The sequence below is a fragment of the Hydra viridissima genome, unplaced genomic scaffold, assembly GCF_058129835.1.
Source record: "Hydra viridissima isolate aposymbiotic clone 2 unplaced genomic scaffold, HvirCarnegie_v1 scaffold_7, whole genome shotgun sequence".
NCBI classification, from domain to species: domain Eukaryota; kingdom Metazoa; phylum Cnidaria; class Hydrozoa; order Anthoathecata; family Hydridae; genus Hydra; species Hydra viridissima.
Genome location: NW_028324306.1, coordinates 7,240,942 through 7,257,213, shown reverse-complemented (window position 1 = coordinate 7,257,213; position 16,272 = coordinate 7,240,942). Strand labels below are relative to the sequence as shown.

General features: G+C 28.9%; 2 protein-coding genes across 2 annotated transcripts in view; both read right to left on the bottom strand.

The window, feature by feature from the left end:
• LOC149885926 (E3 SUMO-protein ligase ZBED1-like) overlaps window positions 1–16,272 on the bottom strand; it is a 131,892-nt gene that overhangs the window by 91,422 nt on the left and 24,198 nt on the right. The window lies entirely within an intron of this gene.
• On the bottom strand, window positions 1,602–15,780 carry LOC145184398 (nucleosome-remodeling factor subunit BPTF-like). Its single transcript, XM_080060061.2, has 17 exons — window positions 14,531–15,780; window positions 14,225–14,397; window positions 13,612–13,731; window positions 13,096–13,461; window positions 10,290–10,907; window positions 7,722–10,154; window positions 7,274–7,450; window positions 6,432–6,568; window positions 4,440–4,640; window positions 4,147–4,342; window positions 3,961–4,018; window positions 3,547–3,817; window positions 3,223–3,398; window positions 2,765–2,941; window positions 2,479–2,674; window positions 2,236–2,320; window positions 1,602–2,159 (listed from the first exon to the last, which is right to left on the bottom strand). Exons 1-17 carry the CDS (start codon window positions 15,634–15,636, stop codon window positions 1,960–1,962), a joined length of 6,690 nt encoding a protein of 2,229 aa, XP_079916187.2. The 5' UTR covers window positions 15,637–15,780; the 3' UTR covers window positions 1,602–1,959.

Below are 16,272 nucleotides of genomic sequence, written 5' to 3'. Positions count from 1 at the left end.
TATCCCCTTTGTCTTCTATGTATTGTGAAGCAATTTATAGTTAGTTTACAACCTAAAAATTTGCGACAACGCTGGATAACTCTGTTTTAAAAAAAAAACCTCTTCATTTATCAACTCTATGTATATCTTTCTCAGTTAAAATATATTTTCGGTTTGAAATTGTTTATAAATATTAATAGACTTACACGCAAGTCTTTTTTTTTATATATATAATTTATATAACTTAGATTTGTTAAAGATGAGCATCTCTTGAGATGAAAGGTTCATACTTATGGCTTATGTTAAGTATTTTTCTATCGCAACTTTATTCAAGGTGCTTATTAAAATGCAGTTTGTAAATTACTAGTAATATATTGTTAGCTAAAGTTTCTTTTCTTTAGTATAAAGAAGAATAACTACTTGAGTAACTTATTAAAATGGTTTTCATCCAAAACGTAAAAGTAGGTTCGATATTCATATACCATTATAAAAGTCAATTTTAGGAGAAAAAAAAAAACAAAAAAAAATTCATGCTTTAGTGGATGATTGCGAGTAAGAAGACAGTGAATTCACATTCAATTACAAGCCGACCATTGCAATTCCAGTGAGGTTATTTTAAGAAAGTCGAACAATAGACACTTTTTAAAATTTTGATCAAATTTAAATATTTTGTTCTTTTGATTCCTTGTCATCTATTGCTAGAAGAACTGCGCTACAAAAGCAGTTTGCGGATCACTGATCTGGCACAATTTAATTATACTAAACTGCATTAGAATATTTGTAAATTTTCCTTATATTCCTTTTTCTATCGTTTCAACGATGACTCGATCACATTTGTAACCATGTTATTAGGAAGACATAACAAAGGAATATCCTCCCATTATTGCTATATTGTATTTATAAAAAATTTTTTTCGGCTCGTTACAAATATCGAAAGTGTTCATTTAACAAGGGACACTTACAATATTCCTACCTGGATTAGTTACACTTTAAAATTTGTAAAGTTTAATAATTATAAATCTAAAAAACTTAGATCTGAGAAAAAAATGTTCCACTATACTATCAAAGGATCTAGTGTTATCCGAGGTTTCAAACAGAATAAGAAATATTACATGATAGAAAAAGAGATTGCAGTTTTGCATGAAACATAAGTACCAAACATGACTGTATTTGTTCTATTTGTTATTTTTGACCCATTTTTATATTTCATTTCATTTTTATATTTTAGTTTACATTTTGATTTTAAAGTATTTTTCTTGTATTCCTGTGCAACATGTTGGTTTCAATCCCAACACACACTGCACAGTTACATTTTTGCAACAAGGTAACCTGCTTTCAAGTATATTATTGTGACAAAGTATCCTGCTTTTAAATCACATTATTGTAACTAAGTAACCTGCTTTCAAGTATCCCAAATTTTTTAATTAAAACAATACCTTGATATATTTTTCAAATATCCTATTAAAATATTTGTGGTATAGCTAAACATAATTGAAAAAAAATCTTGTTTGTTATTGAATAGTAAAGGCAACAGAGTTATTTCCAAAAATGTCACAATTTTGGGTCAAAATTACCCGAATCAATGGCGCACAATTGTTTCAATTGGAAAAAAAAAATTGAAATTTAAACTAGAACTGTTAACTTTTAAAAAAAAAAAAGTACAAATAAATAATTTTTGTATCCAGTAAATTGAGTTTTTGTATCCAGTAAAATTGAGTACAAACGAAAACAGGATTTTTTTCTTTAAGCCTGTTCACAAATTTTTAACCCATCGGTACTATTCACAATAAAACACGAAGTCTTTATTTTTCCGTTAATTCCTTCAATTATTTCACTGAAATCTGAAAATAACCAAAACCTTCGTGATGCTCAATTATTTTATAACCACTCCTAATTTTGACCATTTTAATATCGTAATTTAGATGGTAGTCTTCATGCTTTTTATTAAAGACAGCCGTCGTTGTTAAAAAAACTGTGGAATTACCGCTGCTTCAAAGTGTTTTTAAATCCTTTCAACTTTTGAACAAAGTAATTCTCCAGTACTTCAGCACATCGATAAAACGATGAATCTGCCGGGTTATAATACCGACAATTGTCAAATATTCTGGAAACGTCAGCTACAAAGTCTGTTAGGGTTGAATAACTATTATCACGTAATTTTGTGCTCATAGTTTGTAGATCTATAAGGGAGAAAGAAAAAAAGTAATTTTTTCTTGTTTTAAAATTATTTACTGTAAATTTCCACACTTTTCTTACCCATAGGCTCCTTAATTTTCTCGTAGTAGTCTTTAACTTCCTTTTTGTCAACAGGCTTCATAAAAGGCCACGCCATTTTGTGATTCTACGAAATAACAGCAATAAAGAGCACAAAATCATTAAAATGATTTAATTTAGGTTTCGAATGTATTTAAAAAAGCAATTACATTTAAAAATGACCAATATAATTGATCGATATAGCAAAATTTCAAGATTACAAGAACACACGATAATGTTTCTTACTATTAAAGACCTATGCAAACGCTTCAATCCGTCTAGTTCTTTATTTGTTAAAGGTTTTAACTCGACTAATTCATTTGTTGTTTTCTTTCGACAATTAGGACATTTGTATTCTTCAACTAGACTAGCCTCTGCTTGTGTCATTCCAACGCAAGTGCCGTGAAACCAATCTTGACAGAAATCGCAGCCAATATAAAACCTGTATTAAAAACAAAGGATCATATCTTTCAGAGAAATTTGTCGAGGTACTTAAAGACAAGCAACAATAACAAAAAAACATTATACTAACTTGCTATCATCATACGGCTGTCTACAAATGCAATACAGTTCCCTTTCCTCGACAACCACTTTCTCTTTGTTGCACTCATCGCAAATATATTCATCGATACTTTCTGCTTCTTCTTCTGTAATACCGATGCACGACCCATGAAACCAACCATTGCAAAGGTCACAACCAACGTAAAATCTAAAGATTATTAAAATAGAAGGGTAAAAATATATTTAAAAAATTAATGCATTTAAAAAATTTAATTCATAGAATTTTAAATAACTCAAATTTAGTGCTTAGATCAATTTAAAATTTGTAAAAATCATTAACTAATAAGACTTATTCAAACTTGACTTTCGAAATGGAGGATTTATAAAATTACCAGCTACTTAACTAATTAAGTAAAATACATTTCATTGGGTCTATTATGAGTATTCAAAGTAATTATGAAATAAACACCAGTTAATAAAAATACTCACTGAGTCTCATCATAGGGGGTTCTACAAACACAATACAAGTCTAATTTAGTATCAACTGACACCCTTTTCTTTTTAATCACTGCTGGAACTTCTGCTTCAGATGTTTTTCGCTTGCGCTCAGCAATTTTTTTAACTTTAATAGAAGTGTCAACAACTACTTCCTCTTCTTCAACAGGCTAATTTTTTAAAAAAAAGCATTAAAAAAGAGAATACTTTACAATACTTTGAAATATGTGATGAACTTATAACACAAAAAAAACAAAAAAAAACAAACAATTTCAGCAAAATTATAACAGAATGTAAATCACAGTAAGATCTGACAACCTTTTCTAAATTTAGAATATATGCAAGTTCTGGAAAGAGTTCTTTCTCTACTTCTTGAATCATTAGCTCTTCTAGTATCTCGCGTTTTCTCATCACCTCAAGCCGTAGGTTATTACGCTTTATCATAAGATTAGATTGAAGTCTGGCAATTTCCTGTGCACGTTGTTTATTTACCACAGACATTAACTTTTCATGTTTACGTTTTTCTTTGCGTTCTTGGACCTCAATCTTTCTAATAATGCCATCCAGAACAGTTTTGGCTATTACATAACTATAAGAAAATGATAATGAAGAAAATGAAGGATTATTTTAACTAACTTTTGCAGCCAATAAAAAAGTAACACTAAAAGAATATGAAATAACAATTATCTAGAAAAAAATCAAATTTTAAAAGAATATATAATGAAAGATTACTCAGGTTCTGTTACAATTTTTGCACGAATAACTGGTTGTTGTGCTTTCTTTGGCACAGCTATGTTTAAAAAGAAATAAATAGTTTAATGAAATATAAAGATAAAAAAAAGTTTGATATATAAAGCTACTTAATTACCAATAAATCTAAAAATATATGCATATATCAAAAATTACACAAGCACTTACGTGAATTGTGTTTTATCAATGGCACAGGAGATTTCTGATGAGTCTTAATAACCAATCGATTACTTTGAGATGATAAGTACTTATTAATTAGTGTACTTTGCATTGCTTTCATACTAGCTATAGAAACTCCTTTCTGGATGGTAGTGGGTGTATTATTAGTTAAAGCTAGAACAGCTGGTTTTATAGGAGATTGCAGCTAAGAAAAAACATTTTTAAAAGTCATTAATATATTAGAAGTTTATGCTCATTTCACAGACTGAAAAAGAAGCTTGAAATTCACTTTTTTTTATTACCTTTATATTTACAGGAGTTTTTTGTGAGATTGTTGGAGACCACCTTGAACTTTCATTTTCCTCTTCATGTTGTTTTTCAACAGCATCCACTACTTTTTGTCTAAGAGTTTGATTAACAGCAGGGCCATGTTGCCGTTTTAAGTTTCTCTCATTTTCAACACGTTCCCAAAATTGTCGAATTTCCCATAGATCTAATTCATACTAAAGGTTTTATGTGAAATATGGTAAAAACTTTTAGCTACTGTGTAATTTATATAACTTGAAAAGGCATTTAAAAGAACAGTAAAATGTCTATATTGAAGCAAGAATTTGTCATTAAAACCTAAAAAACCAATACTTTACTTGAAATCAATATTTTTATTTGAACTATTATCTATTATATCTAGACTATCATTTTCAACAATTGTAAATCAATACTTTAATTTGAATTAAAATCTTCTATTATCTCAAGGTTATCATTTTCAACAACTGTAAATCAATACTTTAATTTGAATTAAAATCTTCTATTATCTCAAGGTTATCATTTTCAACAATTGTAAATAGGAGAGAGCAGTGATGGTTGCAACTTAGTGCAATATCTGTAAAGAATAGAAATTTTATAAAAAATGATCAAGAGAACTTACATATGCAGATTACGTTAGTGTTTACAAGATGATCAATAGGTTTTAACTGATGAACAAGAGAACTGACAAAAACATAGAATGAGGGTTACTTATTTATACTTTGGACAACTGTTTAAACCCATTATAAGAAAGGGATTCACATGCAATAGAAATGCATATGCAGCCAAATCTATTTATAATTCTTCTAATGTTTGTGCTTATATGTGTACATTATGCAGACTTTTTATGAGATTAAAGAAATAATCTCATAAAAAAAACCTGTATAATGCGCATTTTTATTAGAAATTAAATTCAGAAGAGATGTAAGAAATCGATTTTGTCCTCTTTCTGAATCATTAGGTAAGTCACATCACTGCCAATCCTAAGAAATATTGCATTTTGATAGTCACAACATAAAACTGCTATTTGCAGCAGAATCCAAGTATTATTTTTGTTTTTGTTTTTTTATTTTAAAAGCCATATAAGCAGTACTTTTATTTTTCTATGTTAGATGAGCAAATTGTATTTTGATTTAAGTTAACTTATGGGAAATTTAAAAAAATTTTACAACTTTATCTTTTAAAAACTAAGAAAACTTAGTATATCACTAATCTTGATGCAAACATTTTCTGATTTAACAGTTTACTCTATATATATTTTAAAAAACCTATGAATTTTTTGAAAAGGTGAGATTGTACCAGATTAAAGGATCTGAGTTTGGTGAAGTGTGATAATAATGAATCTAGAAAAAACACAATTTATGCTCAGCTTAGCTAAATGTGCAGCTATAGATAGAAGTGGTTGCTAAGTAAAAATTGTCTGTACAATTCAGGCATATTAAAGGAAATCAATTTGCATTTTCATGTCAAAGTTAACCTGATCAAGCTAGGTGACTAATGTCACTGCTCTATTAAGATATACTAAAGAAATACTGTGCTAAAGAGTTATTTAAACTTTAGTCAATTAACTTACAATTCTAAGCAAAAGAAAAAACGAGGACTTTTACAGAAAGGTCCTGCAAACCAAGATAACAAAATAAGGTGAAAAAGAAGACAAGTTTTCCTGAAAAAAGGTCCAAAAAGCAATACAAATCAACTTTTGTATTAAAATTTTGTATTATGAGTATAGAAATATTAAAAAATTCAAAACCAAGGAAAACTCGGTTTGGTATATTAACTATGTCCTGTGAACACATGACACTTCTATTGCAGAAGATAAATATGTAAATAATGTTAAAAACCATCTCTGGTCTCCTTTATTCTTGTTATTTTGTGTTTTTAAATTTTTGGCTGAAGTTTTTTCAAAGCAAAAAAAAATTAAAATTAACATTCATATTTCAAAGAAAAGATATGTGTAAAAAAGAAAAGTCTAGCTGATAAATATAAATAACCTCTGGAAGCCAGCTGTGAGTAACTGTTCGCTCTTTAGGGAATGGAACTCCATTATCATCATCTTCACTTGAACTAGAGTTGTAGTCATTATCAATTGTGTATTTTAAAGGTGCTGTTCGTTCTCTAAGTTGAATACCTATTATAACAAATTTTTAAATATTATTTATACATAAAATTTATTTATAAACTAATATCATTGGCTCCTTATAACTTTTATAAAAAACAAGATAATCATTCATAATTTCACAAAAACTTAAATAGAGAATAATCTATAAAAATGTGTAAAAAATGAAGGGTAAATACTATTATATAGAATTACAGATTAAGATGTTCTGTTCTAAAACTACTTTTTTAGTCCAAAAACATTATATTGCCTATATTAAGCATTAGGATTTGGTTTTTCTGTTGACAACAATCAAGTACAAACATCTTGATCAACCAAGATAAATCAACTTTTTTCAAGTTTATCAAAGTAGAACATTTAATATGTTTAAAACTGCTTAGTTTTTGTGAGACAAATTTACATTCATACATAAATTTTTTATTTTTGAAAAACATGTTTAATGGATTTAATTGAACAGCATTATTGCACAACATCTTGAAAAGTTGAAAAATAAAGTAATACAAAGTATGTGAAATCACAAGTTTCTTAAAAAGAATCTTTCTATGTTTAAATATCTAAGTTATTTAAATGACAAGATATTTGTGAACTTTTTGGCTATAATCTCAGTTGCAATTATAATGTGAAATGTGTAATTTTTTTTTCTATTTACAAGCTGTCATTTACTTGAGTAAACATAATCACAAACAATGTACCATGCACAAAAATAAAAACTTTTACCTGTGGCTGAGCTTCTAGATTTTGGAGTAGTATCTACTTCAATTTTTGGTAATGGTTTTTCTAATTTTATTTTTTTGTGTGTTTTAAATGGTTGATACATCTTCCGAACATTGTAATTGTACACTAAGCCATCACTTCGAGCAGGTTTACCCTCAACAATCTCTATTGTAATAATCCCTATAAATAAATAACATAGAAATTTCAAATCATCACATGAGCTTGGAACTCTTGTTAAATTCATAATGCTGAAAATATGAAATATATACTTAAAAAAATATTATATATAAATTATTTATTTACTTTTATTTAATTATTTGATTTTATTTAATTATCATACATAAATATTTAATATATAATATATAAATATATAATGAATAATTATATTGTAATCTTACTGTAAATTAATGAAAATAAACCAAAACTGATAAAAAAAAAAGCTGTACTTTACCTTTGTTAGAAGTAATTGATCTATTGACACCTTTAGGAGGTTTATTATTAATAACATCCCACTTGAAACAGCAATGAAGCATACGTAACAAATGTGATACTGTTGATATATGGTTAGCTTCAGCTAAACGATATCTCCAAGCAACTTGGAATGTAGGTCGAGGTAAGCATTCTGGCCAGTTTGAACATGCTTTTGAATTGTATATAAACTGAGGAGATTCTATAAATCCACCCCTTCGTGCTAGCATTTTAACTAAATGTTTTGGAAGCAAGAAAATACTTTTTATACCTCTTCGACGACGTTGTAAACGCCTTATTTCATGCTGCAACAAAAGTTCAGGTTTATCAAAATTTACTCTTAATGGCTTCATTCTGTCATGATTTTTATTGTAAAAATCTTCATTGTAACTCAGCTTCACTGTGTCGGTATTTTTTGTTAAAATCTTTCGTTGAACATTCATTGGAGTGTTAGAATTTCTATCTACAGAGGAAGTACTACTTAATGATACAGTAGAACCTGAGATCTTTGGATGTACTGATTGTAATGGTGAAAGAGAAACAGCTGTTTGGAACTTTGTTAAGCTTGCAACTTGAGGAGCAAGAACTTGTGATTTTGGCCTCACTGGAGTCATTCCCATTTGCTTACTTGTCAAAATATTTACACCACTTGGTGAACACATGCGGGTAATAGACATACCAGATGGTGTAGATGTTATATTACTTGGGTCTAAAGTGTAATTACCTTTATTTCTTGTTCTAATAATAAAATGTCCTGTGCTAGTCTTAATTGCCATTATTCCACCTGTTTGATTGTTGATGCCAGCATCAACAAGAGCTTTTAATAAAGGAATGTTGTTTTCTCCATTTATAATAATAGGCTGTTTATTTAACACAGTAGGTGTAGAAACTATAGAAGGTAATTTATTTGCAGTAGTTATTGATGAAACAATTGGAGAAACAGTTGTCTTTGAAGAAATTTCACTGCTATTATTGGGCAAAGAAACAGGCAACTTGAACTGAGATAATCCAGAATGATTCATAACAGGTAACTGCACTTTGGGTGAAACTGTAAGAAACTGGTTAGCCTGTATAGAGAGATTTCCATTATTTAAAGTTGATAATAGCCTGGGTCCAGATATATAAACAGGTTTATCAGAAGCTGGAGTTGGAACTGAAGGACTTGGTTTAGATTGAATGAAATGAGGAGCAAAATTGTGCAAAACATTTAATAAACTTGATGGCATAGTGGTATTTAATAAAGATTTACTATCTAAAACAGACTGCTGAGCATTGTTCAAAGATAATGAAGTTGAAATTGCATTCACATTGAATACAGAAGGTCTTGTAGTAACTTTGGGTGACGAAACAACAGATAGAACATCTATGTCTTTAGAAACAGCAGGTAGAACTAAGTTTTTTAGTACACTAAATGACCCAGCTACTGACTGAACAGATGCTGATATTAGAGTCTGACTACTTATGAGAGAAATTTTAGGTACAGGAGATGGAGATGGGAATAAAGAATACAAACATGGCTGTACAGGTATGCTACTACATGAAAATGTAATTCCAGAGGATATTGTTGATGATATAGATTTATCTTCAATACTGGCTGCATTACTTGGATTGACATTTTTTTGTAATAAAACAGGTTTGGAAATAATAGACGACACATCTAGATTCTCAGTTACAGAAGGTGATACTGAAATATCAGTTGGCACAAACACTTGGAAGTCTGAATTAATCAAATTATTACTCATAATACTGTCTATTGGTTTTGATGCTACTTGTATATCAGTAAACAGTGTAGGCTTCATAACAGAAGAAATTTGTTCAATTGCTACAGTTTTAACAATTGAGTTTTGCTCTGTTTTTGTTAATATGACATCAGAAGCTGGCGAAATATGATTAATTAATGCTGCAGATAAGTTTGTATTCAGTGGCAAAACATCTGCACTTGTTTTAACTATTTCCATCTCAGTTTCTTCTGACCAATTTGAAATACTATCCCCAAGTTTAAACAGTGAAGTTTCATTCTCAACTGATAATAACCAAGGTTGAACACGCTTAATTGAAATTAGTGGAGTAGTTGGGGCTTCATCATTTTCATAATCGTCTTCTTCTCTTAATAAACTAAAAGAATCTATATGCTCATCTCGTTTATCAAACTCAGATGGGAGACTTTCTATTACATTTAAAGCATCCTTCTTAACAAACTGTGTTCCTTTTTTATGTTTAACCTTTCGTAACACAATTTCTATTTTTTGCTTCTTATTAATAACTTTTCTTGGATCATCTGAAGATTTTCTTTTAAATCCTCGACAGCACGAAGCTTCCCAGCACCATGCTCCATATCCTTTTATTCTATACTCCTCACCTTTTACCTCCCAAAGTTTATGTTTTGGAGGCCAACTAAATTTAACCGGAACACATGCTAAAAAGAGGAAAAACATATTGCAAATTTAATTACAAAAAATCACAAGAAAAATTCACAAATAAAAGAGTAAATTATAAACATCTTTTTTTTTTTTTTTTTAAACTTTATTTATGTAAACCTAATATCACTCACATGATGGTTTAAATAATTCATCTTCACTGTCAGAATCTTCAACATCAATGAGAAATTGAGTATCTTTTTCTGCTTTTTTACTTGAGGAGGGTTTTACCTTAATAGCCTTTACTTCTCCAACTTTTCTTTGCAATTTAAGAGCACCAAAAGATTCTTTCCATGTATTAACCATAATGACTGGCTTTATCATTTCCTCCAAAAGTAAAAGCAGCACTGCAAACTCCTTAGGAGTGTTACATAGACGAACTGCTTTAATCCAACAAGGAAGTAACATGTACCAAGACGGATGAAGGAAAGCTGTAGGTATTGAACTTTCAAATGATAATAAAGTACTGCGTAGTGTACTTATCACAGAAGCAATTCCCTTTTGACAATCTCCATACCACTTAAATGCATTTAAACAGAATTTGTTGCCAAGGATCCTCCGTTTATCTTTTTCAACTTGTAAATCTTGCTTGCCTTTTGCCATCATACTACTGGAATATTGATTTACATAAGATGAAAAACAAGAGTTTGTCCCAAGTTTGTAGTAACATTTGTCATCTAAAAGAGCTTTAACTTCTCTGACTTTAGTTTCTGAATTCAATGATGGCGCTACAGCTTTGTCGAGTTCTTCAGCTTCATAAAAAATATTACAAGTTATCATTTAACATCAAATATTATGTAATAAACTTTTATTAGAAATCTTTATAGTTTTATTGTTATAGTTTTCTGCTATTGATAATAATATAACTCTGAATGAACACTAGGGTTTTCATAAAGACATTTGATTGCATATATATACTTGATATGGCATTAACAGTAAAGAGATTAATTGCTTATTTAAAATTTCACGTAAAAAACAAATGAAATTTAATCTGATGATTTATTATTTTTTTTGCTTACACCTATCCTAGACAAATAGCACTAAACTTCTTCCCATACTTACTATGTTTAATTTGACAGATCATTAGTTATGCAAATAAAAATTAAATCTAAGTTAAGTTTCCTTCTACAACTCCACAAATAAATTAAAAAAGGCTGGGAAGACTTCAATAATATGAAACTGGAAGTAGTCATATGCTCAAAACAACTAGGATACTTTTATTTGCACTTGTTAAGTACAAAAATTAGGAAATATCATTCTTACATACAAACATTTTAGGGCTTCATTTTTTTAGCAAGAGTTTTATTTCAAAGTGCTTTTTAAAATTCTTGTTAAACATCTTGATTTCTTTTAGACCAAGAACAATAATCATTGTGTGAATATTTTGATCATAACAATTTTGACATACAAAATATTTACATGTTCCCCATAATTCAAAATTCAAATCTAGTTTCGTAGTTGCAATCTTTTTGTTAATTTCAAAATCTCTAAATTTTTCTTTTAAACTACCAAAAAAATTTGAATCAAAATTTGAACTAAAAAGATTATTTTTATTAAAAAAGTGTTTATTGAAAAAATTTTACTTAAACTTTTATTTTTATCGGCTGCAAGCATACGTCTCTGAAATTTATACAAGTAATCCAAAATGTGTGGAATGGAATACTGACATTAAAACTATTCAAGGAAATACAGGCTTAAAAATGCATGTAAAGAAAATACACAAAGATGAAGCAAATATTGTCAAAAACAAATGCATCTAAAACTACTACTTAATTGTCAACATCAATTGATTAATTTCTAGTTCAAGAGGTTAAAAAACATAAAACAGGTGATTTTTTTTGGCAACAAAAAATGACTTTTCACTGGAGGTTACAGTGTTATGAATGTGCACTAGTAATGGTTTATCTTTTAACACATTCACAACACAAATTGATATTTGCTCACACTTTAAAAGACTTTGGTCTTGATGTTTTTGAGATCACCCAATACCATACAAGAAAAGGTTATGAATTATGGTAAAAAAAAAAAACAGAAAAAATTAAACAAAAAAAGAAATTGTTTTATTTATATCAAAATGTTGAAAGATTAATATCCAGCATTTACCAAGGATGCTTTATACATAGTGTTCTCCTTGTAGTTTGTGTTGTACTCCAAAAAAAGACAAAAAAAAATTTGCACCTGTTAGTACTTCATCTGAGTATTCAAATATGCTCAATGAAAGTGAAATTGATGAAGATGATGGCACTAATTGATGAGCAATTTGGTTATTGAAAGTGGCATTAAAGTGGAAGAAGAAAGTTGAATTACTGCCAATTATTTTCAAAGTTCAAACAGTTGTTAACAACATCTTAAGAAGTCGTTTAAAAATGATAAATTACAACTATACAGTGAAAATAAAGTTAATACATGATTGCAAGACAAGGTGGAATTCCATTGTAACTATGATTGAAATATTATTTGTCAAGTACAGAAGCTATTTGTCAAGTATAGAATAAGTTATTTGTCAAGTACAGAAAGTTATAACTGGCTTCAAAATGCAAGTAAGTTTTAATAAGAAATTGTGGCTTTTCAAAATTTGTCAATGCATTAAAACCTAAGTATAAATGATAAATCACTACATTACTTATGCTTTTTAAGACAATATTTTAAATCTTCTATGTAATTGTCTAACATACATTAAAAATCTTGATCTCAAAACTGTATAAAAATCACATTTTAAAAATGTAAATTTTATACAGTTTTAAACCATTATACTTCATTTCTAAACAAAGAAATTGAGAATCAATTTGCTTAGTTGACGTATACATCATGTTATACAGCATTTGATTAATAACCTATTTGTGCCAATAAAAATTGGAAAAATGCAAATAACTATCCTAAAAATCAATTTGTGGTCTAAATATGTAATAAAATTCTTTAAAAATGAACTAATAGTTATACCAGCTTCAATTGGATCTTTAATCTCTATTTCATTTTGGAAATTTTCATATTCCTTGTCTATTTCATCAATTAGTTTATCTTTCAAGTTTGAGTTGTCTTGTCCTTCCTGAATAATTTCTAATTCTGCATTAATGTCAACTTCAAACAGGTTATCTCCATCACAGTTGTGGGTGACTAGCTTTACACATCTGGTAAGAACATCTAATACTTCTTCTTCTAATACTGTTAATTTCTTTCTAGTCAGTAATTGCTCATTGATACAAAGATTTTTTGTGAATACATTTATTTTAAATGGAACATCTTCATCAGAAACAAATGTTACTGCTGGGCAAGCAGTATTTAAATGAGAACTGTCATCAAATTCAACTAAAAAAGAATTTCTTGAACTTCATTACTATTATTATGAACAAGTTTTTTCAAAACACATAATTATGTTCCATTTTACATTTAAAGTTAGATTAATGTAAAATGTATAAAAATCTGCAAACAATTTTATTATCAAGATAATAAGTATACATTTTTGCTTTTCTTCTTCCAGCTTTTCTTGGTCTTTCTCTAACTGATATTGAATGAAATCTTTACTTTCAACTAACTTTCCTGACTCCCTAGGGCGCTCCAAATAAGATACAAGTTCTCCTGAAGTAAAAAAAATTAGAATTTAATATTCTTGACTATGGATCTGTTAGAAATGAGTAATCTTAACTTTGAAACAAAATATTACACTATTATTAATTATATTATTTGATAAATAATTTATAAAATACTGCATTCGTTATAATAGTTATTTTTGTTTATTTGGTTGCTTTTTCTGTATTTTTATAGAAAAAAAAGTTGTAACTATGTATGTAACTTTGTTTAAAAAGATAATTCTCTCAAAAAGCAATTTTGTACTACTTTTCCTTTTTTTTTTTTTAACTAAATTTTTTTTTTTCTTTTTATTTTTCATAATTTTCTCAACCATAAAGAAAAAATTTCAACAGTTTTAAACATTTAATGAAGGTAAAAAAAGTAAGTATAAAATGTACTAAACTTTTCCCATATAGAAATTGTTTAGAAAAGCTGCTACCCTTATTTTTTCCATTATGCAAGTAATATGGTTACAAAAAATATAGCAAAACTTTCATGTGACCTTTTTGCTCATTGTATAACTCTTCAGTAACTTTCATATGACGTACTATTTCATCATAACGATCTTCTATAACTGTTAAAAGATCAGCCTCATCTTCTTCTTCTCGCAGCACAGCAATAAGCTCATCTAAATGCTCTTGACAACTATAGTAAAAAATATCCTCCACACCTTCCCTGAAACCATAAGAATGAATATGAAAACCTTTTATGTTTATATTCATCTCTATATCACCTATTTATTGGCCATGCCAAAAACATTAATCATAAATACAACATACAAATTATAAAAAGTCTTCATTAGACTCACACAATAATTCTTCGAACCATAAACCAGTATATTCTTTTATGACGATCAACACCAAGTTGCTCATTTCGATAAACTTGAGTTCGATCAAGTTCAAATAAAACATCTGAAACCCCTTTAACATGTTGGTCTGTGCATATGGGACAGAACCACTCATTTTCAGGAACTTCAAGAAGTGGAGGAGACAAGCATTCTAAATGGTACACTGCAGGACAAAGTTCACAACACAGCAAATCTCCCATTCTACCACATTTACGGCAATAGTCATCAGAAATAAAAAGCCCTTCATTTTGTATTTCCTCTCTGATGATATTTAAACTCAATACTTCTTTTGCTAGATGGCATAATACGTCAAGCTTATCTTGAATAGGAACAAAAGGAAAATTTGGATTTTCAACTATTTCAATAATATTAGAAGAAAATCTGCCTGGATCAGAGTTTATATATGACCTAATAATTTCAGGCCATGTGAACTCATCAATTAAATATAAGTGGAGGTTTACTATGTCTTTTTCATCAGTGTTTCCATACATCACCTGATTGCGTTCATCTTCTGCAAATATTGCTTTTATAAATGAAATATATGTTTCTGTAATTACTGATGGAAGTTGAACTTCTTCATGTAAAGCACTGCAAAAGTGTTCAAAAGAAAAAGGTGAAAGCTTTAAAACTCTTCCAAAATGTCTCACAACTTCAAAAATTTCTAAAGATTTCATTAAATATTGTGAATCAATAGTCAAGTCACCAGATGATGGTGGAAGAAACAATGGGGAAAGTATAAGTGGTTCAGGATCTGGGGTTGATGATCTTTGTTGATTTTTATTGTAAGATATAGGTGGAAAGTCATCATTTATTAAGGAAGCTGCACTTGTTAATGATGTCAAGGAATCAAAAGATTTAACTGAGTTGTTAGACTCATCTGAGTCACTGTCATTTTGAAAGACAAAGTTCTTTGCATACTCCGCGAATTTTTGCGGCTTCTTACTTCGACGACGTTTCTTTGTTTTAGTTGGTGTGAAATAGCTACTTTCCGCATTCTCGCCATATTTTCCTTTACCAGCTCGAGAAAGATTGTTATTTTTAGCGCTCCCACCTCTTGCGCGTACCATGTGTAAAATTTTAGAACGGTACCCAAATTTGAAAATGCGATTAGTATCTCTAAAGATGCTAAATTTTCAGCAATTTTTTAGCTCTGACAAATTTCACCGCCATAATAAAGTTTTTCAAAAGGATGTCTGTATCACGTGACTAATGACCCCAGAGTTCTTCGCAAGCTTAGCGCGAATCGGGCATGCGGTAGTAAGTACAACCACGGATTTTAAGATTTTTTTTATGGACACACTTGCAGTAAAACGTAATATCCCCGCCGTCGGTAAAAACGTAAATATCTAAAGCCGTTTCATAGAAATTATCAGTGTGGTATTTAATCTTAATATTTTTAATATATCAAGTTATTAATAATATCACAACTGATCACAATCACTAATAAATTGATTTATATAAAAAATCATTTTATGAAAAAATATTCATTTAATGAAAAATGATGAAAGTGCTGAATAAAAAATTGCCTTAGCTTTTTCTTTAGCAAATGTAAAAAAAACAACAACAAAGAAACAAAAGGCGGTTATTTACAAATAGTAGTGACCGCTATAATTGTCTTTTTGGAGTAGGAAATTTAAGCAACTTTCTATTGCAAAAAAAATCCTGTAGTAAACGAAGTTCTATTACACCACCCCCAACTGTAA

What these genes read in the sequence shown, in the direction of transcription:
- LOC145184398 (XM_080060061.2), bottom strand. Translation starts at nt 15,636, where the DNA reads ATGGTACGCGCAAGAGGTGGGAGCGCTAAAAATAACAATCTTTCTCGA. An exon ending in CTCACAGCTGGCTTCCAGAG is followed by an intron (nt 4,641 to 6,431) that starts GTTATTTATATT and finishes TAAAACCTTTAG; the next exon opens with TATGAATTAGATCTATGGGA. An exon ending in GAAAATTAAGGAGCCTATGG is followed by an intron (nt 2,160 to 2,235) that starts GTAAGAAAAGTG and finishes TCTCCCTTATAG; the next exon opens with ATCTACAAACTATGAGCACA.